Below are 26,069 nucleotides of genomic sequence, written 5' to 3'. Positions count from 1 at the left end.
AATATGCTTTCACGTGTGAAATTAGCTTATGTCCCATTTTATTGCTTCGGAAATATGTCCAAATGGTGTAAGATAATGGGAAGAAAGGATTTTTCCTTTGTTGAATGATGGAGTGTTCTGACAGTTATCAATTAGAGACAAATAAAGAGAGAAGAAGGAACACAAAAATTCACCATTTGACTGTAATGTTTAGTATTTATTTCCAAAGTGCCCTAGACCTAGTGATTCAGCTTAATTCTTAGTGAGAGACTTCTATACATTTCTGTCATTATGAATTTCAATTAAATAGGACAAAAATTATTCCAACCTTAAAAGTTTGGTGAGTGATACTCTCTCAAAGATATCTGCATTAATATCTTGAATACTTTTGTTACTTTTTGAATGCCTCTAGCAGATTCTAAATATGTTTCTTAATCATTTATAGATTATGACTAAAGTGAGAGAGCCCAATATGATTGCTTAATCTCCCTTTTAATTGGATAGTTTTAAGTTTACTTTATAGGTAAAATAATTCATCTCAAACCCAGTTATTTTTGCTTGATGTGAAAGTTTTACATTCAAGAGTCTGATCACACACACTTATGGAGGGTATAAACATATCTGTAAAGATGTCATACAATTACTTCATAACTCGTCTTCTTAGTTGGGTAATGATAGAGTTTGAACAGAATGGTTCATCTTCCAGGAAGTAATAAAAGGAAATACAGCAACAGCTGTTTGTTTACCTCCCATTTTCTTAAGTCAATTCATGTAGTGATCATGTTTTCCTTTATGTAAAAGAAATTTTTGGTGTTTTTAACCTTTTAGATGCATTTCACTGCTGACAGATTATGGAGGAGAAAATTGCTTTCTTGAGCAGATTCTGGGGGAGAAAATATAGGAGGTTTTTTTTTGTTTGTTTGTTTTGCTTTTTCTTGGTAACTAGAACACTGCAAGATTGTACAATGTAATACTGTATACATCTATGTTTCCTTTCTAATAGCTTCAGCTATGCAAAGGAATTTGAACTTGACTTTTATTACTGGCTTTTGATATTTTGAATTCTCAGCTAGCATAAATAGGGTTTATTTTGTATTATGTCATCTCACCATATTACATCTAAGAACAAAAAAATGAATCTTCAAATTCCTCACATAATGATGCTTTGCTAAATAAATATCCTATCGACAAATTGGTACACCATGCAAAGTGGACCAAGACCTACTTGATACAGAATGATACAGAACAGTCAGCTTTTAGGAGAATTCTCTTCTGAACCTGCAACTTCAGATAAGTCACAATATTATATATATTTCCTTACAGTGGAATGGACTTGAATGGTCTTGTTGCCCATGTTTACATTTTGTCTTCTCTTGTATGTTCTAGAGTCTAACACTCTGTAATTTTGTGCTTACTTTAACTTGGGAGACCTAACTAATGGAATATTGATTAATGGGCACATTTAATATTTAACTATCACAAACAGAGATTAGATCTATGGCTTTTTCCCTCTGTTTCCCAGCTTATTTTGAGTGGTTATTGTTATTATTCCATATAGCCTTAAATGATGAACCAGTTATTTTTCAATCTTCCACTCTCCCATCACAGTAATGTTTTATTGTGATAAAACAGGAATGATTTTGGAACACCTTGGTTGGGGAATGGACAAACTGTGTACTTTTACAAAAGGGTATTTGAGTTTTGAGGAGATGCATTTGGGCCAAAGTATATATTCAATGATTGTAACCTACTCATACGTGACTGTTTTTAGCATAATGAATGACAGGTCAGATCTGGTTGATATTATGATAGGGATATGGTAGGATAGAGAATTGTGGCCCAGTTTTGCCCCACATCATAATTTCTCACATTAGATTTGGAATGATGAAAGATGTTATTTCAGAAAAATAGACCGTGTGAATTGACATTCTTTGGGCAAAGGGAAAGTCATGAATTATTGATGAAGCCATTTGACTCAAGAAGTAATTTTTTTGCATTTATTTTACAAAACACCTGTGTGACATAAGTTTAAAAATTATGACCAGGAGCACTGGTTTAATGGGCTTATACCTTAGAGAACTCAGATTAAATTCCTTTCTAGGCAGTTAAATCTCTGCCTTGGGTGTTTATTTTTTTAAATAATTTTTTAAAGTCAAACTTAGAGAATTGTTCTCTGAACCTTTTGAACTTAAAGCATCATTTTGCTTCAGATTTGAAAACTTCATAGTGGGATATAGTATTTGCTTTTTGCCAGAGTGTGTTTGGCAAGTATTTATCCTCTTGATCATTTGTCTTCCCTTCTTCTTGATAAGGATGAATAGAATATTTGCATGTTTTATATGCAATTGTAAACTGGAGGTGAGTAATATCAACAACTTTTTCCTTTAAGCATTTTAATTTATTTGAATTATGGGGTCAATAAAAGTAGTTCTTAAAAACTATTGAATTTTTTAAAAAATTCTATTCCAGACAGTATTGAAACACATGTATACATAAATTTCTTTTAATAATTAATGTCAATTGTTGGAAATGGTGTAACTTTAATACAAATTATTTACTGAATCTAATTTTCTTGCATAAATACCGTAGCATTTATGCTTCCCCCCCCCTTCCATCCCCACTCCCCAAACTGTTTGTGCTTGTGTGAAAAGTAACTTTTTTAAAGTGCCAGAAGGCAGAAATAGCTGGAGTCAGCTGTACCAACCAGTTTTTGATTCAGCAAAACTGGGTTATGAATTCAAGCAATTAAAAATGACAAAAAGCCCAATTTCACTGCCTAGACTAATATGCTTCCCATTTTTCCTGCTCCATAAAGATTTCAAAGTGTTCTTTCTGGTCAGGTGCTTGCAAAACATACAGGATAACAGAAAACCCTTTACTCCGCATTTGCTGATGGAGTTGAAGTATTCTGATATAGACAAATGCAAACACCATGAATCTGATGCTCTAATGTGATCTTTTTTTGTAAGTTCTCATTAATCCTGCTGAAATAAAAAATGACGAGGAATGTTTACTTGCCTGATATTAATCAATGCAAACACATCTTTCAACTCACTTTTAATAGTAAGAAAGCAAGCATAGTTTCTTTGAGCAATAGTAACAAAAGCACAAATATGTAGGTTAGATTTCACAAATACTTCTGGCATTTTTGCCATTGCTATGAATTATAGACAAACTACTTTTTTTTTTCATTTTCACCAAGGGAAAATTTGAGTTTTACTCTGATTGTTGTCTAGCTACCTAAAGTTCACAAGTCTCATGGATTGGTCTTTTACATGTAAAATAACAAACCCATGTCTCATCCAATTTGACCTCAGTTATTGTTGGCTTCCTTACATTTTCCAAACTGTTTTTTAAAATGGTCTGTTAACCTGTAAGGTACACATTTATAGCTTGTTCACTCTTGGAGTCAGTTTCACAGGACCATTTTTAACATAGTAGAAGTAGTGTTAGTCAGATAGGAAAAACAGCCAGGAACATATGTTGTATGTGCTGAATGTTGGCTTTTAAATAAAGACTTTTTAAAGACTATATTTTAGCAGGGCCTCCACCTTCCTTTTCTGTTCATGCAAATTTTGCACCTGCATATCCTTCCATTGATGTATTTCTCTGTTGCTTAAAATAAAATCCCTAATTGTGAGTAAATCAACGGCTTGTCTGAAAATGAAATTAAGGAATCTACATTTAGATAGCTAGTCCAGTTGGATGTTTATGTGAAAAGAGACCTACTCTGTGATTTCGAGAAAAATGTTCTAACTTTGTCAGTCACAAATTTAGAGGAATGCACATTGCAAGTACTTAACAGATGCAATGAATGATGCATTAATAGCATAAAGAATAAAATGGCAGCACTAGGATTCAGTTATTCAACTTTTACTTTCACATGTCAGAGTGGGTATTCTGAGTAGGATTATGATCGAAGAACAAAATATCCATATTTTAAAACTTGACAGAGTTAAAGTGGTGACTGCTGTTTGTTTCAGTTCTCTTTCCTTGTAAACATGAAATAGGTTATCATGATTGAAATCCTGATTTCTCCTTGATTTACTTAGTTATAACTCAGACAAGTGCTAAGATAATAGAACTCATTTCTGTGATAGTAATGCCAAAAGCAACAAGATTCAGTATCACCAAGAAAATGAAAAAATTGTTTCAAAATAGATTTTTCGCATTTCTTCCTTTTGCCCTAATATTCAGAGAGCTTTTGGATTTCTTGTTATCAGGGTTTGGATCTGTAGGATAGCTTCATAAGTTCACATAAACAAAACTGATTTTTTGCATCTTTTTGTTTATTTTAAATTTTAAATTCTAAAATGACATTGGTAAGACAGTTCAAAAATAATATTTTTACAGAGTAGATCTTTTTAAAATGCCTTAGGGGCAATGTTCATCATTGATATCTCTACTTATGAGAGGAAAAAGATAACCAATTATGAACTTTCCACATTTCAGTATAACTTAAGAAGTTAAAAGAAAATGACTACATTGGGGAATGTTCAAATTAGAATTCCAAGTCAGTCCAGGTTTATCTTTAAATCATTTTTGAATTCGGAAACATCAGAACATAATTTGTCTTAAACAGGGGGAGTGAGTGATCTTCAAAAACTTAACTATGGCATTCCTAGGTCCCTTTAAATTTTAATGTGTGATCTCAATGGTCTATTCACCCAAAGTGAGTTATGAGCTATATAGTCACCCACTGACCCAAACTGAGCTAATAAATGTTATAAGGCTTCTTACTGCTTGGAGCGTAGACTGTTTAAATATTCATGGAATATTTTTGTATTTATGTTGAAAACAGAACTGTTTTCTGCTACCCTTTTCCCTTAAAAGTCTTGTTTCCTTAATACTGTTGTATGGAATGTTAAAGGGGAAATAATGTTGATAGACATTTCTGATGAAAAGATAAGCAACATCGATCTTGATCCCCTTTCACCAGACTCAATTTCATAATTTCATTGATTCATGGACATCCCAGTGTGGAAATTATCTTCTAGGAAGATCAGTAACTGACCTAGACCTTATTTTCATAAGAAATTATGTAGGCTGTTGAGAAGTTAAATTGCTCATGGTCTTAACACTATTGTGTGTCAAAGACTGGCCCTGTCTCCTCCATGCCAAGGCTATCTCACACAACTCTCCTAATCCTAATTTTTAGCCCATTTTTTAGATATGATCAATTGAAATGTTCTTCTTGTCTGTGGATCTCGATGAGGTGGAGCCCAGTATTTTAATTAAATGATACTGTACCCTTATCATGAACTGAGCCACAGATTTTCTGCTATGTAAGAAGAGCTTTACATTAACCAGTGATGACATCAGGACTATTCCTCAACCAAATTTGAATTGGATCTCAAGTCCTTCAATGGTTACAAACAGGGACTGAAAATGGAAGGCAAAACTCCAACACATCATGGCATCCTCAGGGATTTGCTACTTTGTTGAACTGAGTCAGCAGAGGCTTCTTTCTTCAAAACTGCCTCCTACTGTATAGATGGAGTTGAAATATTATCACTTTTTTCAATGGAGTGGATCAATTTGGGCTTTGTAGCAAAATTATATCACCTAGGTTTTGCTTTAGTGGAGTTTTTGCAGATGAATCATTAGTCAAGTTTTAGTTGCTCTGTGGTGTCAATGTATGTGTACTGTGTGTTTAAACTGTTTAGAGTTGAAAGAAGCAATATGGCATGGTGGAAAAAACTTTTGAGCCAGGGGACATAAGCCCTGATTCCACTTCTGCCACTTGTATGGTCTTGGGTAAGTTATTTAATTTCCTTGGGCTTCAGCTTACTCATCTCTGAAGTGAAGGAGGTGAACTAGATGCCCTTAAAGGATCCTTCCATGCTGAATGACAGAGCAAAAATTCTAATTTATCATATCCCCAATAATGCCTATGTCCAGTATGGTAGCTTTCTGGTTAATTTTTTTCTAGCTCTTAACGGGGTTCAACATTTAAAACATTCATTGTATACCACTCAGAGGAAATTAGGGAGAAAAAAATGGATTTCTTGTGAGTGCATGTTCCATAAAGCATTTCAAAGGCTCTCTCAGGGCAGCTAGGTGGTGCAGTGTAGATAGAGCACCAGCTCTAGATTCAGGAGGACCTGAGTTCAAATCTGGCCTCAGACATTTGACACTTACTAGCTGTGTGACCCTGGGCAAGTCACTTAACTCTCATTGCCCCACAAATAAAGACTCTCTCTACATAGTCTCCTGTTTATTTCATTTGGCACCCACATTCTACTATTACAATGAAACAAACAAACATTTGTTAAGCATCAGTCATGCTTAAAGATTTGCATTAAATGCTGAGGGCGATACAAAGAATATATGGTATTTATTATAATGGTGCTTATGTCTTAATGTTTATTAATGAGAAGCAGATTTAGGTAAGGGAAGGATTGAAATGTAGATCTTGCTGATGGTGTGAGTAATAATGAATAGAAAAACATATAGTTTTGTGCTTTTGTTTCAAAGCCATAAGAATTTTTTTCAAGTGGGCATGGACATGGAACCTGACACTTATGGATTCTATACAATCATTCTGAAGCTATGGATGAACCAAAAGTGGACATTTGGTTTGGCTAAACATTTCAAAGTTCATGTTAAATCCATACTTGGAGCCGATTTAAATTTATGAGAAATATTTTCAAATGGAGATTTTAGAGTGAAAATTGTACTTTAATCTTTTTTCTCTTGCTTTATTAGTTTTTTTTTTCACCTCCCATTTGAATAATCATAGAATTTTAGAGTTGAGGGGACCTTGGGGATTGTCTAGTTTAACTGCTCTTAGGTTACCTATTCGACAAAATTGAGACTCAGAGAGGTTGTGACTTGGAGAAGGCCACACAGTTAGTAAGCTGCCAAGCTGGGAAAACAACTGTGATATAAATTGTGTGTGTATGTGCATACCTTTTAATTATGTAAAGAGGAGAAATACAAAGAAACTCTTCCAAGTTTCAGGAGTGAATTTGTTGCAATTCACTATTTGTTCCAGATTGTAATTTGTGTCAGTATGCTTTCTCACCAGGTCCACTAATTCCTACTAATGACAATGATAAGTGTTGATAGTGCTGGGTTAGCCTCACAGGATTGCTCAATTTCCACAGTGCAGGAAAGACTCCTTGTTCGCCAGAGGTGCAGTCAAATCATGATCCTTATCCTCACAGCTGCATGTGTCTGTCAGGGGATCTGTGATGCTAAAAGTTGGAGACTATTATTTTTTATTCATCTCTGGGTCATTTCATCTTTCTCTGCAAGCTACATGAATGGCTTTGTATGAAAATGGTATTTTGTGCTAAATTTCCCACTGTGAAAGATGTTTACTATATATTTATGAAAACACTGCAATAACAAAACCCTTTAAGCAGCCTTTCAATTTGCTGTAAGGGCAGATAAAATATTTTTCATCTAGAACTGAACTTCATACCTTGTTAGGTTCAGCTAGCCCTACTCAGAATAATAAAGCATGTTGGAGGAGGCAATGGTTGCGATGATTTCCTCAGAATGCTTGGAATTTTACAACGTTGATGTTCATTTTTTAGTGGGATTTAAATATATGAGAATTAAAAATGATCAGTTTTTGTTAGGCCACTGAATACAAGAGAAAAATGATTTCAGAAAATTATTTTTTTTTGTTATTAAAGAGGTTCCTGAGGAGTTGACAGTAGATAGAATAGAATTCCCAATGATGATACAGCAACATGGTCTTAAAAGTTATTATCATAAAATTGGACAAACATGTCTGGACTTTAGCCCATTTCTGTACCACCAAATAGGCTTTGTTTGCTTGTATTAGACAGATAAATACTCTGACTGTTCAAGCTCAAGAGAAGCAAATCTTAAAACCAAAAGTCTCCAAGATTCTGCCTTTTGTCTAACCTAAATATAGCTTGCTGCTACATAAACCCCTTTGCTTTTGTTCTATCCTCAGTGGAGAAATGAAATAGATGGTTCCCATTCTCTACATAATAACCCTTCAATATGGCATGCCATTTCTAATGGAATTTTCTGTGGCTCTATTAGAGTTACCATCGAGTTATTCATTATTCCTAGGCATTTCAAATTTCCAACAGGCTTATAAAGTATTTAATATTTTCATATGCTTCAGTGTAAAGCCATCTGTTGCAGTGACAGAACAAAGTGTTGAAAACAAGAACAAACGTATGTTTATGGAAGGACTCCATGAAATGTTAACAAGAATGACATACAAGACTATACTATATCTTTTAGTGAATGGGCAGGGGAATAAGAGGACATGGTAGTCATCTTTTATATTTGCAGCTAAATTCTTTCTTCCAGTTTTTCCCTGTAAATACGGACTAGCTTGTCAACACAGATGGTAAGAGTCTAGATGAGAGGAAGCATAGCTCTGGCTTTAACATCCCTTGGAAATTTCGCATATTTTACCCTTACTCCCAAGTAATTGATCCCATGATGATTGATTTATTCCTGAATTACACATTAAAGCTTATCAAGTACAAGACCTTCCAAAAGAGTCAAAGTGGCATGCCTAGGGTCAGCATACCATGGATAGCTAGTAGTGGCAGAGTGAAGATTTAATACCAACTTATTCTTTTTTTTTTGTTGGGGGGGGGCAGGGCAATGGGGGTTAAGTGACTTGCCCATGGTCACACAGCTAGTAAGTCCAACATACTCTTAAATATTTTGCAAAGGTTAGTTTGCCCTTGCTTCTAATTTGTTTTATGCCTTATATTTAATAGCCATGTTGCAATTGTACCAATAGAGTAAAAGGAATAATGAAGGCCAGAGATTTTGGTAACTGAAAGCAACATGTGGCTCCATACCTATTTGTCAAATGATGCTGCAACTTTCTTTTAATAATCATGTTCACTGACTAGACTCCAAATTACTTTTATCAATATATGTGTGATTCCCAACAACATTAAGGCACTTAAGAGTTGACATGATGTGAATTCCCATAGAAATAGAACTCTGATTATAAAATAAAGGTAAAAATTAGTCAATGCTAATCAAACCTACTACTCTTATCCATTTAGGCTTCATAAAAAATGACATTAGTTTAGGCAAGTGGGTTGAGCGTTAGATAAATTGTTGAAAAAATGTTGAGGTTCTAGATGCCACTGATTTGCTATAAAATTTCTTAAAGCCTGATATGCCTCGGTTTTTTAATCTATAAAGTTAACAATATTGGCCTTCAAGGGGAGATATGAAGCTCAGCTCTTGTGAGGTCAAAGGGAGAAGCAATTAAAATATTACAAAAGAAAGAGGTCATTTGGTGCAACCCATACATGCCTCATATTCTCCAATTTTGTATTCATTGAATTCTACTAACAAGCATAATAATGTTAAGATTGCATATCAACAGTGAGAACTCAAATGTAATTTAATGAATAGATTCAAAATGTAAGTGTGAAACCAAGAATGTTGGAAAGCATCTGCTACAAAATCCACATGGGTAGAACTAAGATAATAGATCAAAAACCCTGCCAGAGGATTGGATATTTTCCAGTTTGATAAAGATTTAACAAACGAGTGACACTTATTGATGCAACTATAATAGTGACATTCAAGGAATATTGGCATAAAAAGTCACAGCTGTAGGTTTAATGAAACAAATAGGATGATTGAGGGCATAACAGTAAATCTAGACTTCTTCAGTCTGGTTAACCTTTCCCTAAAGAAACTGAGTGTTCTTTATGACTCTTTTCTGTCCAAAAGGTGAAAGTTTATGGAGACATGTTATCTGTAGATGTTTTCTCAAAAATAGTGATCAATATATTATACTTGAAGAAGTCTATGACCTTATTAGGGTGAATATTTCTTTCACTAATGTAGATTTAACTATGACTATGTACTTTATTTGACTCTGGTCTTCCATGATTTAATAGGGAGCACACACCAGGTCAAAGAATTCTTCCTCACTTTCTCTTGTTATGGTGAAGATATCCTTGGAGATCATCTGTTGTCCACTGGTCATGCATACCTGCTTATGTTATTTTTCAATTTTACTTTTCTTAGATTATTTCCTTTTCTTTCATTATTTTTCATAACCCCTTATTAATATGCTGTGGACATTTTACAACCAAGATTAACTCTCTATTTTTTCCTCTGAGAGATACTTATTTATAATTCTTCAGAGACATTGATTTTCCATGCCTCATGTTTCTACACCATCACTACTAGCATTGTTTTAGGTTGATTTGGGGGTTCATCAAAACTGCTTTACAATTTCCCAAAGGCAACATGCCTGATTTCTTCATTCTGTTCAATTCTGGATCTGACTCATTATCTATATCATCATCATCATCATCATCATTATTGTCATTATTGTCTCTTCCTTCTCCTCCTCCTTTCCTTCTTCTTCTTCCTCTTCCTCTTCTTCATCAACATTGCTAGCATTTATATGTTACCTTAAAGTTTGTGAAGTACTTTGTATAAGATACAGCATTTGATCCTCACAACAGCCCTGAATACAGGCTGTCATTATTCCTATTTTGCAAATATGAAAATTGGTGTTGAGAGGATACATGACTTTCCCAGAATCACACAGCCAAGAAGAATCTGAGACAAGATTCAAGTTCAAGTCTTCTGAAGTTCAACACTCTATCCACTTTGCCACCTAGGGGCTTTGCTTGTAACAGTTACTTGATAAAAACATGCATATGTGTGTCATATATGTATATATGTACATGCATTTGTTTATACATATATAAATATGTGCATGTGTACATGCTGATAGGGAGTCAATTGCATTGGTATATGGAACTTTCTCCCAGTTGAGGAAACTTCTTATGTTGGGCAATTTGTTTGGAACTTGTGGTCTTAGATCATTGCTTATAAATACAAAGAAGTTAATTGACTTGCCTAAGGTCACCCAGCCTTTATATGCAAGAGCATTTCCAATTTTAAATCTATCACCCTATTCACTATACCCACACCCACATTTTCCTTTTCCATCACACACACACACACGTACACACACACACACACACAGGCAGGTGTATGTCCACAGAAGTATACCTGTGTATGAGGTTTGTGTATTGTCATTCTAGCCACATCATAATCTGAATAATGACCATGATTCATCCACTTAGTTTTTTCTTCATGGATAGTTATAAGGTTTTCTGTTCTTTCACTTTTCAAAAAATGAATTTTGAGGTCATTGCTTTTTATGCCACAGTCATTTCCTGATAGTCCTCTCTTAACTTTGACTCTTCCACATATCAAAGAAAAGTTAATATGCAAAACTTCTCAACATTGTTACCGCCACTGATAGAAATGCAACTTTTTATACAACCTCTGTCCACTCTCATCAGATAAATTGGAAATGTGTTTCTTTTATTCCTTCCACCCCTGTATAATAGTTACAATATTTCATCACATTTTAGATGCCGTTTAGTATTCTTTTATTTAAGTCACAATGTACCTTGTTCTGTTTGTTTTGCTCTATTCCAGCTCATTCAAGTTTTTCCACATTCCTCAGAATTTCTCATTCACCATTTCTTGTGACTCAATAAAATTATATTGGCCACATATCCCACATTTGATTCAGCCATTAATCAAATTAATGAGCAAGCACTTTGTTGCGAGTTTTCTTGCTACCTCAAAAAAGAAATTGTTCCCAATATTTTGTTTTATATGGACTATTTCTTTCTGCCTTTGATTAACTTGGGATTTATATATGAGAGTGGAATCAAGGGGATGTAATCTGTTTGGTGATTTTTCTTGAATAATTCTCAACTATTTTTCAGTTATGATTGGATCGACTAACAGATTCAGGAAATTTGCTTTTGAGAATGTGTGATGTGGATGACTTCTCTTAAATAATGACCAGAAGAACATGCAGAGTAATAGAAGCATTAGTATAAATTCAAACTGAATTTCTCTGTTTAGGTTTTGACATCTCCTTATTTGAAATATGTGGCAGGCAGTGATACTTCAAAGAATTTTCCCTCTCATTGGCAAAAGTGGCTTATGGTTAATGCAACAGTAAAATAAATTATTACCATTCTGTGATTGTGTGACAGGATAGTAATTAACTTATGTCACCAGTTGGCCTGCAACTACTGTGTTTTCTCAGTACTGCGGGAGTATACTTGGAGGAAAAAGGAAGAGTGGTAAGGATTTCTTTGTTTATCTTCTATGCTAGATGCTGGTGTAATGCATCTTTTCCCATTGGCTAGAAAATAAGTTGGTTGTTAGAACATGATTTTCTATTCTTCGAAATGATATGGTGATGCAGAAAACTTGAAAGCTACTCTGAAATTAGAAAGGGATTTTAAAAATTTAAAAAAAAAAGAATTCCTCATGTGCTAATTCAGCTATTGTGCCTGATTTCTGTTGAGTGGTTTTAACTGTATATGGAAAGAATTGTTGAGTACATGGAAGGTATGAGCAATTTTAATTAAAACAAAAAAATAATGTTTTTCATTATAGTTTAAGTACATATAACCCTGCCTAGGGACAGTGATATTAGATTTGTAATAAGTACAAGTAAAGCTTTTCATTTCGGTTGGATTGGGTGTATTTTTCATCAGCTTCTCCCGTGTGGGCCATGATTCCAGGACACAGGCTTGTAATCTCCTGCAGTGGGAATGATTCAGCTTAAAAATCAATAGGGCATGAGGTATTTCAAGTTCTCATTATTGTAATGTGTCAACATCACTTCAGTGACCCCAGAGTCCTATGTTGGCTGATTTTTTCCCTGATTTATTGTGCAATCTTGTAGGGCAAACTATAATTTCACTTGGAATCAGAAAGTCTCCATTTATGGTTTGTGTCCCAGTCTCCAGTCATTAGGGCATTCAAAGGTAATCAATACCTGGGCTTGTTGCTAACAGCTGAATGAAGTTATCACCTGCTTAGATTACAAAGGAGACAAACAAAAGGATGTGGTTAAGGGTGAGCACATCAGGCTGGATGAATTCTGATAGAGGTTCCAGAATATTACCCACCATTCTCAGTTTGGATGTCTTATGGTCTTGATCAAAGCTTTTTTCCTATGAACTAAATTGTAGCATTTCAGCTCTTGTGTCCCATTGATGTTGCCTGTGATATTTTTATTCTTCCTTCTATAATGGGAATTAAGTTATTTATTCTTTCGAAAACAAAAACCAAAGTGGCCTCAATTGTCTAAGACTCTTAGATCTAGTGCCCATTTCCCTTAAATATCAAACTACCTACGTTGAGCTAGTATTACTCAAACTTTCCCAATGTAATATGCCTATGCATTTTTAACGATTCAACCCCTGTCTCCATCCAGCTTTCAGTATAGGCATGACTGAAATCTCCACTAAATCTTATTGTTCTACCCACCCTACAATAGAGTTTTACATCCCTTGATCATCTGTGCCATGTTCAGGGATCAGCAAGTCATGCTGGAGTTTTTTTTTTTCTCATCAGTTCTTTTTTACACTTGATATTTGGGGTATATAAGAGAATTTCTGGAAATGTATGCTCACTGAGGCCAGAAGTTCTAACTCCCTGAAGAATAGGCCTTGAAGGCACTTTCTTAAATATACTAAAGTTTTGTAAAACTTCTAAGAGTCCTTCTTTATACATTCCTAGGTATAAACACTTGTAAAGTCATTGTTCCAACTAAAATGCAGTTTTATGCATATGTCTGTCTGTCAGGCATACACTCACATAAATGAAAGTACCTAAGGGGCATTGTGAATAGAGTGAGGAATAGAGTTAGGAAGACCTGTGTTCAAATCCTCTCTAGTTCTTTACTGAGCTGTGTGACCCTGGATGAATCACTTATCCTCTCTCAATCACTATTTCCTCAGTTGTAGAAGAGGAACAACAATAGCACCTATTTCAGAGGATTACAGTGAGGATCAAGTAATAAAGTATAAGTAAAGAACATTGAATTGAAGGACTATATCAATGCTAGCCATCATCATCATCAGTGATTTTCCAATATCTTTCTTCCATGTTTCTACTGGGGAGAGGAGGAAGAATGCTAAAAAGGATGAAGGAATCCCAAGATATAAACACTTCGTTAAAGGTTTCTTCAAGACATATCAGGCGCTCTCCAGAAAACCATGGGCTGCAAATACAAGACTTTACTCAGGTTCAAATTCTGTGTTGCATATGGCATTAACCGCTGAGTCTAGGACAGTGAGCAGTTTCTTGAAAAGAATATTAGGATCTCTTTCTCCTTCAGTTTGTTCCCATCTAAGTTTCTGCCTGGTCTTTGAAAGTTGAAGCTCAGGTGTTCAAGAACAAAATCCCACAATTCCATTTCTACTTTTAGTAAAATGATATGAGGGAGGCACTTAATGAGCCCCCAATGATACATTGTAATCCCTACTTAAGGACCCCTTTACCAGGGGGTCCTCCAAGCTGATATGATATAATGTGATGTGGCCAACCTGTATGCTGGTGTGTAAACTACTATTTGTCCTGACAAGTGTGTCTGATTCTTTGCATCTAAGTAGCCCCACTATTGGGAATACATTTGCTTTGGATCAAGTTCACTGGTGCATTCAGTTTAGATGGGTAGTATCTTACCTTTATATAAAAATGTTTGCTGTCTTTAAACAATATTTGAAAACCAAATGTTTTCTCCTTTTGTTTGTATTTTTGTTTTCTTTTTTCTATATGCTTCTGTTATTTTCTAAATAACTATTTTTTAAAGAAAATGTGTCAATATGGATGTAATTCTTTAATGGGTTATTATTATTTTTATTACAAAGATTTCAAACTGAAGTCACTTGCATCCCAGCCCCAGTCAAAGCATTATGATTATCATCAATGGATGTGATTCTCCATGGAGAAAGTAAGTACCAATCAATTACAAGTGTGGTGAGTATAGGTCAAGGTCAACATCCTGAATGGGCCTAGAGTGAGTAAGGGTTTGAAACAACTAGTTTGTCTTTGTTTCTATTAATTAGATAAACTTATTAAACACCTGATATGTGTTAGGCACTGGGCTAAGCTCTGAGGATACAAAGCAATGCAAAAGAATAGCCCCTGTCCTTACAGACTAATGGGGAGATAATAGCAAACAACTACAAAAATACAAACTCCATCTCTCTCCCTCTCTCCCTCTCTCTCTCTCTCTCTCTCTCTCTCTCTCTCTCTCTCTCTCTACCCCGCCCCTCTCTCTCTCTCCCCCCCTCTCCCCCTCTCTCTCTCCCCCCTCTTCCCCCCTCTCTCTCTCTATATATACACACATACATACATATACACATATACATATTTACACTTATTTATATTTATATACACACACATATATTCAAATATCCCCATATATCCATATCTATATAGATTATGTTATCTATGTAGATGTGGGTATAGCTTTTGATGTAGCTATCTTATGCAAGGAACAGCAAGGAAGGATGCCAGTGTCATTGGGTCACAAAAAATGTTGGGGAGATTAAAGTGCAAGAAGAGTGGAGGGGTAGGAAGAGGCCATGTTAACAAAGGGTTTTTTTTTAGTTTTTTTGTTTTGTTTTTGTGAGGCAATTGGGGTTAGTATGTGTCAAGTGTCTGAGGTCAGATTTGAACTCAGGTCCTCCTGAATCCAGGGCCAGTGCTTTATCCATTGCACCACCTAGCTGCCCCAACAAAGGTTTTAAAAGAAAAACAAACAAACAAACAAACAAAAATCTTATACTGGAGGTAATATGGAGCCACTGAAGTTTATTGAATGGTGGGAAGTGAGAGGTAATAGGGTTAGGAAGAAAAATTTGACAGCTGAGTGGGGGATTGACTGGAGTGAGAGAAGACCTGAACAAGAGAGATCAACCAGAAGGCTTTTACAGTTGTCTAGGCATGAAGTAATGAGAGCCTGATTAAGGTGGTTGTGGTGTCAGAGGATAGAGGAACCACATATGAGATACATGTGAAGGGGCTTGAAAGTGAGAAGTCAAGCACCTAGCTTGAAAGGCTAGGGAACTAGGAAGTTGGCAGTGCCCTCAACAATCAATGGAAGGAAAGTTAGGAAGAAGGGAGGGTTTAGTGTGGTGAAAGAAATGTACCAGCTTTAATGTCAAGAAAGACATAGGTTCAAGTTCCAGCTCTACTACTTGTACTCTTTGCTTAAATAATCTCTTGGTCTCAGTTGCCCAATCTGTCAAATGTGATTGTTGGATTAAATGTTCTCTGAAGTCCCTTTGACTTCTAGATCTATGGTGCTTTTACTAACTATAATTTGCTAGCTCCAGTTTAAAGATAAATTAATTAATATCTCGATGTTATTGATATGATGCATATGCATATGTGGTGTCACCTTGTGAACTGCATAGCTATATTCATTTTTATATGCCTATGTTGTCATATGCATCTTGAAAACTTGAAAAAAATGAAAAGTAAGTCATTATAACTTTGTAAGATACATCCAAATTTTGTCTCTCTATACAATTCATGGGGACTATATTTTACTTACGTAGTTTCTTTTCTCAGCAAATGAAAATTGAAGTATTCCTTTAAGCTGTTGCTTGTCAGTCATTTATATAGTTGTCACTTTCAGTATGTCACATTCACTAGAAGGAATGTAAAATGTGTAAACAGTCATTCCCATGATGACATTAATAACTTACTTTTAGAAGAAAAATCTAAAAATATATTCAATCTGTTTTTTCCCCTTAAGAATCTTTCCTTTAAATAAAAGATGATTGTGTTTGGCAACCAAATGTCTATTCTTTCCAGTGAAAAAAGAAAGTATGTAAAAATAGCCACAGATATACTTAGAATAATAAAAAAGTACGGTTAACATTCAGGAACTAAAGACTTTAATCAGTCAATCAAGAAGGATCCGTTGAGCACCTTATTATATATAAGCCCCATTGGGCACTCTTCAGGCTATAAGACAATTATAATATGTGGCCTTTGCCCTGATTGAAGTTATTCTATAATTGGAAAGAAAACAACTGATTGGCAGACTGTGTAGTAATAATTATAAATATAATAGGATTTCAGAGAATAAAAAAATCAATGTGTACTGAAGGAGTCAGAGAAGAAGGTGGTTCTTGAAATGGACCTTGAAGAATAGACAAAATATGGGTAGGCAGAAAGTAGGAGAGAATTTAACATAAGCAAGAGATAGAGAGCATGAAGAAAGTCAGAGACAAGGATGACTATGGCATGTATGTATGAAAGAGACTGAGAAGTTCAGTCTGATAAGCAAAGGTTCTATGTTGGATAGTGTGTCAGACATAAAGTGAATAAATAGAATGATGAGGGGATATTGAAAACTAGGCAGAAGTGTGTAGACTTGATTTAAAGATGGTCATTGTAGGGTCTTGAATGGTTGTTGGGTTGTTTTTTTTTATGATGATATGCTTTATCATTGGACCAGCAGGATTGTAGTGTATGGGGCTAAACTAGGTATCAGAGATATATAAAAGGATAGAGTAAAAAGTAATTGCAAGTATTCCAGATGAACAGATTAGAAAAATATAATGAAACTAAATGTATAACTATATAAATACAGATATATTCATTGGTCAAGGAGGATGATTTCATGGAATATAAGATCAATGTTTGGAGATTTTTGTCTTAAAATTTAAATTGAATAGATTATTTCAAAAACAATTCCTTTAATTCTGTATCATTTTAAAGCTGCAAAATGTGTTCTCCCTAAAGACAATTATTTTCTTTGTAAACACTCACATATTTTTTTTAAAGCTCAAAATCATCAGTATTATTAAGAAATGTCATTTCCCCCTTAAACTCCGTATGCCTTAGCATTCATTTCAGAGATGTATTTTAAACTAACACTAAATGGATATGATATGGATAATCTTCTTCTCACTTACTCCATATTTGTTATATTGAAAATTCCTTTATGAAAGTGCTTTATTTTTTGGTGAACATTGCAAATAGCTCAGACCACTGACCTAGACCAAGTATTGATTTATTCCAGAGACTTGGGGGAAAAGATGCTTGTTGGTGGTGGTGTTTTTATTCTGTCTGGCCCTAATGTTGGGAGGACAAACTGATAAAATTTTGTGGGCTGCTAAATGTTTCCTATTTATTCCAAGATGGGTTTATAGTGATCAGGTTTCAAATTCATCAGAGGCCAAGGGTCAGAAAATGGAAAATGAACTATCAATTTGGGGACTGAAGTAAAAATTTCATGAGTTATGCTCTACTCACAAAGCAATATACCTGTAATTGGCAAAGGTTTAGATAAGTAACTACAGATGGGTAAAAAAATAAATTGTGGGATATTGTTGAAAGTGATTTAATTGCAGCATTCAGGAAAGTGTTTTAAGATTCCAATTTTAGAGACTTATCCACTCTCAGTTACTGATAGCATTTTACCAGTGCCATAAATGTGAAGACATTGAAAACCTTATTTATTCTGTTTCAGTAATGATAATTTGCTTTTATTTGGTCTCTTTTGTCTTAGGAAGTTGACAACAATAATAATGGAAACGATGCCATTGCAAAACATTAACTCCACATATCTATTTCTTCATTTTACATTTGTCTTCCCCATTAAAATGTCAGTTTCTATTGGGTAGGGACTGCTTTCCTTGTATTCCCCATACTTAGCAGAATTCCTGCCACATAATAGTTATTCAATATGTATGTTGATTGGTCAATCCAGTTGTTAATTAAACTAAATTAATCTGATCTTAATCTGGGTGGGTTAGTGAACACAGGCCTAGCCTGAGAGTCTAGAAAATGAGTCCAGTTCCCCCTCTGATGTTTGCTACCTTTGTAAATGTGGGCAGGTCACTTAACATTTTACAGTGTCATGGGATGACTAGGAACAGGTAAATTCATAGTTAATGTATACAAATGCCATGCCAGGAGTTTCCTACACTTTTTTCTTTCCCCCAGACAATGAGGGTTAAGTGACTTACCCAAGGTCACACAGCTAGCAAGTGTCAAGTGTCTGAGGCCAGATTTGAACTCAGGTTCTCCTGAAACTAGAGTCAAGGCTTTATCTACTGCACCACCTAGCTGTCCCCTCCTACACTTTTAATGTTATAGATATGGACCAAAAAATATTATGAACAGTACCTGCTAATTCAGAATTTTTATCAGACTCTTTTAGGCAACAGAGGCAGACTTTTAGCACAAGAGAGATCTTTAAACTGTTCATTTCTTTTCTTTACACTGCAACTGGCTGGAACACTATACCAATGAAATCGGCAAGCACTAAATAAGAGCTACCATATTCTAGAGATGGGATTAAGTGCTGCAGATTCAGAGGCAAAAAAACGCCATCACTCTCTACAAAGAGCTTATGTTCTGATAGGAAAGACAATAAGTATGTGCAGGATATATTATATAGTTGATTGAAGGTAACCTTAGAAGGGAAGCCTCTAGGTATTTGGGGGACTGAAAAAGGCCTCCTGCAGAAGGAACTACTTCTTTTTTTAGCTTCCCCCCAATCTTAATTGTATTTTATTTTTCCCAGTTACATATGAAAATAGTTTTCAAGATTGTTTTTGTAAAATTTTGAAATCCAAATTTTTCTCCCTCCCTCCCTTCCTTCCCCCCTCCCAAAGACAGGTTTATATATGATATAGGTTATATATGTACAATCACATTAAATGTATTTCCACATTAGTCATGTTGTAAAAAGAATCAGAACAAAAGGGGAAAATCTCAACAAAGAAAGCAAAAAACAAAAAAAGTAGAAACAGTATTGTTCAATCTGCATTCAGATTCTACAGTTCATTTTTCTGGGTGTGGAGAACATTTTTCGTCATGATTCCAATGAATTTGTATTGGATCATTGTATTGCTGAGAAGAGCTAAGTCTATCACAGTTGATCATAGCACAACATTGCTGTTACTGTGTATAATGTTCGCCTGAGAAGCAAGTCTCAAGTGTCTGAGGTCATATTTGAACTCAGGTCCTCCTGACTCCAGGGCCAGCGCTCTATCCACTGTGCCACCTAGCTGCCCCGTGAAGGAACTATTTCTTGAATAAAGTCAGGGATTCTAAGCACTAAAGATAAGGAAGGAGAGTATTCCAGGTAAGGGAACAAGATACTGGCTTCACCTTGCTGAATGTAGGCTTCATTATGTTCCCCCTACATCCCTAACCTGGGAAAACCTTTTCACAAATGTATATATATTAGACAGGGAATTTAACAATTCAATTAAGCAAACATTTAAGCCCCATTTGTGTAAAGAGCACTATGTTGGAGAAAATACTAGGCTTAAATATGACAAGGTCCTTGGCCTCAAGGAAATTGCATTCTAGAAAAATAAACAGTATCCTGAACCTGATAAACAGTAAACTCTTGGGGGGCAAGGATTGTTTCCATTTGTCTTTGAATCTTCAGGCCTACTACAGTATTTGCATATAATAAATACTTGATAAATATTATTTGATGATGTGTGCACTAGAAATTCAAAACCAGTCTTTCTGAGGAATGAAAGCTCAGTGCTGACTTGGGGATTCATTGAAGCTTTGTGTGTGGGGGGGGGGCGGGTAGTGGTGGTGGTACTTATATTGAACTTTTAAAGGTGCATAGTAATTTTGCTAGCAAAGGTTCAGGATGTTTCAGGGATCTAAAACCACATGGAGAGATGCAGAGAGGCAGTAAAACATAGAAAGAAAATTAGCACATGCTTTGGGATAGTAAGAAATGAGACTGTAAAGATTAAATGATAGTAAATTCCAAATGGGCTTGAATATTAAGCATTGAAGTTTTGGGTTTTTTTGGGTTTTTTAGTGAGGCAATTGGGGTTAAGTGACTTGCCCAGGGTCACACAGCTAGTAAGTGTTAAGTGTCTGAGGCCAGATTTGAACTCAGGTACTCCTGACTCCAGGGCCGGTGCTCTATCCACTGCGCCACCTAGCTGCCCCAGCATTGAAGTTTTGACAAAGGTGGTGGGGTTTTTTAGGGGGGGATGTTTTGTTATGTTTGAGCAAAGAGGCGTCATTGACCAAATCTATGTTTTAGGAAGATTTATATGGCACTATTATGGAAAATAGAATATAATAGAGGGTAGCAATTGAAAGACCTATTCTGGAGCTACAGTGAGTAGCGATGAGGACTTTTGCTAGGACAGTAGCCGTAGAATAGAAAGGATATTGGTGTGAAGTAGAATAGACAGAAAGAACCATTAATTGTTTGGATAGGAGAAGACAGGAAGAATATATAGTTAATATTTCAAATATCGGAGATTAGGTGAATAGTGGCATCACTGAAAGAAATAAAATGGTAATAATAATAATTAACATCTGTGATGCTTTTAAGGTTAGCAAAGCGCTATTATTATCTCACTATGGCTTATAACTCTATCAGGAAGGTGTTAATAAAATCTCAATTTTATAGATGATAAAACTGACACTGACGAGGCTTAAGTTACTTTGCAGGATGATACAGACATGAGTCTGAGACAGGATTTGATTTCAGATCTTCAGAACTGTATTCTTATCATTTTCTCCACTGTATCATGTAGAAGCCTTTAGCAACGGTAGATGAAGAATAGGTTTCAGAGGAATAGTTAATAAGCTCATTTTGAGACATGTTGAATGCAAGATAATAGTGATAGTTCCTGGAAATGATGTTTTGTAAGCAGTTTAACATGGGAGTTTGAGGCTTATAAAATGAATTTATATCTGGAAAGAAAGATTTTATCATCATCATCTGATAATAACAGTTGAAATCTTGAAAAGAAAATATAGCACCAAGGACAAAATATTTGGAGAAATGTCCACTTTAAGAGAGAACAGAGAGAATAAAGGATTTAGTGAATGAGATAGAAGAGTGGTTAGACAAGTGGGAGGAAGACTAGGGGAACTTAGTATCTTTGAATTCAGTGGACAATTGAGTAAGTGGGAGTGGGAGTTCAGCTGTGTCAAATGCTGCACAGAGCTAATGAAGGATGTCTTGGTTTTGGTCATGGCGGATCTGAAGATGGTTGTGAGAATGGTTTTAAAAGTATACAGGCTATCATTTTCAAAGTATATAGGGAACTAAATCAAATTTCTAAGAATGCAAGTCATTTCCCAATTGAGAAATGGTAAAAGTATATGAACAGGTAGTTTTCGGGTGAAGAAATCAAACTATCTATTGCCATATGAAAAAAAAATGCTCTAAATCACTACTGATTAGAGAAATGCAAACTAAAACAACTCTGAGGTACTACCTCACACCTATCAATTGGCTAATATGAAAAAAAATGAAAATAATAAATGTTGGAGAAGTTGTGGAAAAATTGGAACACTAATGCATTGTTGGTGGAGCTGTGAACTGATCCAACCATTCAGGAGAGCAATTTGGAACTATGCCCAAAGGGCTATAAAATAGTGCATACCCTTTGACCCAGAAATACCACCATTAGGTCTTTATCCCAAAAAGATCATAAAAAGGAAAAGAACCTACATATACAAAATATTTATAGCTACTCTTTTTGTGGTGGCAAGGAATTGGAAATTAAGGGGATGACCATCGATTGGGGAATGCCTAAACAAGTTATGGTATATGATTGTGATGGGCAGAATGGTTTCAGAAACACTTTGGATGATTTATATGAACTGATACAAAGCGAAGTGAGGAGAACATTTATACACTAACAGCAATATTGTAAGGATGATCCACTGTGAAAGTCTTAACTCTTCTCAGCAATACAATCATCCAAGATAATTCCATAATGACCCATGATGGAAAATGCTCTCCACATCCAGAAAAAGGAACTGTTGAACTTGAAGATTGAAGAACCATACAGTTTCTACTTTTTTCTTTTTTTTCCTTTTTTTTTGAGTTTTTTACCTTTTGTTCTGATTCTTCTTTCACAACATGACTAATGAAGAAATATGCTTAATGTGATTGTATATATATAACTAACCTATATCACATTGCTTGCTGTCTTGGGGAGATGGGAGGGGGGAGGGAGGGAGAAAAAGTTGGAACTAGAAATCTTATAAAAATAAATGTTGAAAACTATCTCTGCATACAACTAGAAAATAATAAATTACTTTTTCTGATTTTCAAAAAAATGTAAAGGCTAGAAGCCACATTGCAAGAGTCAGAAGAGATACTGAGGAAATAGAAGAATTGATAGTAGATAACTTTTTTAAGTAATTTGGCAGTGAAATGCAGGATAGATATATTAAGTGGAAAGTTCAAGGGAAGGCTTTCTCAGGACTGGCTTAAAACTGAATGGAGAGAGAGAAGAAACAAGTAGAGAGGGTGCAATTGTAGATGCACACCCCCCCCCATTCATAATCTCTTGCTTCTTTTAAACTTAAGGACTATCGCTCTATATGGTACTTCCTGATTCCCTTAATTCTAGGAACCATCTTCTCTGAAGTTACCTTCTATCCAATCTGGATTTGTATATCCTGGCTTATATATGTCATCTTCATCATTATGATGGCAGATCCTTGAAGCCAGGGATTATTTTTGTTTTTCTTTGTATCCACCTGGCCTAGAGTTAGCACTTGATAAATGCTGATTGATTGATTGTTTGATTGATGAAAAATGAGATAATTACTGTAGTAAGATCTTGGCAGAGGTGTAAAAGGTTGGTACCTAGGATGCAAATAGACAAATGAATATAAAAAATGAGGTATTGAAATTAACATATTCCCTACAGAATCTAGCACAGTGGATTAGATATGAGGTACTCAATGAATATTTTGAGTTGCAGAATCTATGTGTTTCCTGACCATGTAAAAGAGTGTCACAAAACACAGAGTCTATTGGATTTCTACCTAATTTGGAAGAGGGGTTCTACCTCTTTCTCCAGAGACACACAATCCCAAATTAATTTTAATGGCTATACACCTTCCCACCTCCATCCACTTGAATACTCTGTTGGGCAATAAAGTTTAATGCCTGGAGCTACTCCAGCTATTGGGTTAGAGAAAGATCTGCCTCATTGTCTCATCTTATTAAAATGGGAGGGGGGAACCACCTCATGGCCAATATCTCACAAGACTGCTGAAGGTTTTTACATTTGTTAAATGTCTCTATACCCTTGAAAGGTTTTGTCAGCGCAAAAGTAAAAAAAAAAATCAAGACATTCTCTTTAATGTTCACTGACAGCTGACTGATAGTAATTTCCGGTATAAAAGTTAAGGAGTGACTCATGGCCATGGTGTTTGCTTCTTTTCTCTTCCACATTAGAGTTAAATAGTACAACAATGAGTTGATAAATGATGAAAACAGAAGGATACATTTTGAAAGTACTGTGTAGGTTACATGCATCTGACACCAATAGGTAAAGTCATCTAGGGAGAAAGATATGATGACACCTTCAAAATGCAAAAGCAGGAAAAACAAGAAAGCTTCAAAACTCACAGAAGTGCTATGAGAAGGCACGATGGAAGAAGGTTTGTAGAGTCCCAAAGAAGTAGGATTCACTATGAAAAGGGACTTCACTAACCCAGGCAATAAGAAGTTTGTAACCCAAGAGGCCAAGAAAACAGAATGATAGCAGGAAAAAAAGAGCATCACATATGGCTTATTCCTTTTCTCTCTGCTTATTTACACTTCCTAATTTACATTAGCTTATATTCTCTCTCTGCTTTTTTTATTGACCTTTACAGATTTGGTGTCATCTTGACTTTTCACTCTTCCTCACCCCACAGGTACCAAATTTTGTCATTGCTATCATTGCAGCATCTCTTTCCTTCTGTCCTCCCACCCTGCCACTCTTCTAGTTGGGGTTTTATCAGTTCTTTCCTGGCCTATTACAACAGTTTCATAATTGGTCTCCTTGTCTTAAGTCTTTTTGCACTCCAGTCCTTCCTCCAGAGAGTGACCAAAGTACATTTTCTAAAGCATAGGTCTGACCATATCACACTACTACTAAATATACTTTAGTGCCTTCCTAACATCCCCTAGGATCCAATATAAACTTTGGTATTTAAAACTTCCCAGTAAAAACAAAAACAAACCTATACAACCCCCCCCCCAAAACAAAACAAAACAAAATCTTCCCAGCAAGACCATTTTATTTTTTTTCAGTCTTACACATTTTTCCTTACCTTCTATCCCCTCTTAAGTCTATACAGGGTGGTCTACAATGCTGTTCCTCACAGAGGACACCTCACTGCCTTTAACCATTGCTCTGTCTGTCCTTCATATCTGAAAGACTCTCCCTCATCCCTTCTCTTTGAATCTCTAGCTTCCATCAAGACTGCTCAAATGCCATCTTCTTCAGGATGCCGTTCCTGGTCTCCCAGCTGCAAGTGTACATAAATATTTATGTGCAATGTGAATCCCATCAGGCTGTAAACTACTTGTCAGATACTGTTTTTACTTTTTATTTGTATCCCCAGTGCTCAGCACTGTACCAGGCACATAGTAATTAATAGATGTGCCTTGATTAAACATTGCAGTCCTGAATGTAGCTTCAGTACCACAGACAGTGCTTAGGGAAGGGAACAATGTCCATTTCCCTCTTGTCTTTTCTGGGTGGGAAATAGAGAAGGGAAAATTTTTAAAGAGTCCCTGTTGGAGTGAGAATTATCTTCCACACCTCTGGAGGTGGGGTACCTATGGAGTGTCTTCTGATTGGTAGTGCTAAGGATAATTATTGCTAAATTGAACCCTTTGTGAATAGTCCTCATAGATAATTGCTCTGGTTAGCCCTCATACCCAAAAGGGAATTTTAATATTTACAAACTCCCTGGTGAAGAAAGAAACCTTTTTCTTTATTAAAGGCATTGGTTGTTAGTAATTTAGAGGGATAATAAGTTTGTGGCATAAATTGTAGGTCAGTGTGGTATTTAAAAATTCTTTGATAAGACATTTAGTTAGAGGGATATATTCAGGTTGTACATAGTACTTCATTTTTCTTTTCCTACAAGGATACTTTGAACCACTTGGTTTGCAAAGTTAGAATTTTGTTTAGATGCTTCTAAAAGTGCTAATGGAAACTGGCAAAAGGCCTTATATACAGGTTCTAATATATGCATAAGAGAACTTACCCACACTTTCAAATAGGTTAACAAAGACAGAATGTCTAGAAAATGGCTTACCAAACCAAATAATTTTTATTTGCCTCATTTATATTTACCAAGGCCAACTTTGCCCTGTTCCCCCTCTTGTTCCCTGTTATATCAGTAAGATAAGAAAATGGAACATCCTCCTTCTGCCCAATTGTACATCATCAACAAGACATAAATTCCCACGAAAACTTAAAATGTAGGTGCTAGAAATCAAGCAGGTG

The 26,069-nt window shown here is 35.4% G+C and overlaps 1 protein-coding gene across 25 annotated transcripts in view; it reads left to right on the top strand.

Annotated features, from left to right (window-relative positions):
* RBFOX1 (RNA binding fox-1 homolog 1) overlaps positions 1 to 26,069 on the top strand; it is a 2,803,489-nt gene that overhangs the window by 1,541,176 nt on the left and 1,236,244 nt on the right. Inside the window, exon 2 of one of the 25 annotated variants that reach the window (XM_043976856.1) lies at positions 14,664 to 14,746. The exons of the other annotated variants lie outside the window; for them this stretch is intronic. Coding sequence (XP_043832791.1) covers positions 14,738 to 14,746 — 9 coding nt within the window. The 5' untranslated portion in view covers positions 14,664 to 14,737. The remainder of the gene's footprint in view (positions 1 to 14,663; positions 14,747 to 26,069) is intronic. 25 annotated transcript variants of the gene reach the window in all.

The sequence above is a fragment of the Dromiciops gliroides genome, chromosome 1, assembly GCF_019393635.1.
Source record: "Dromiciops gliroides isolate mDroGli1 chromosome 1, mDroGli1.pri, whole genome shotgun sequence".
Classification (NCBI taxonomy): Eukaryota; Metazoa; Chordata; class Mammalia; order Microbiotheria; family Microbiotheriidae; genus Dromiciops; species Dromiciops gliroides.
This window is presented reverse-complemented; position numbering and strand designations above follow the sequence as displayed.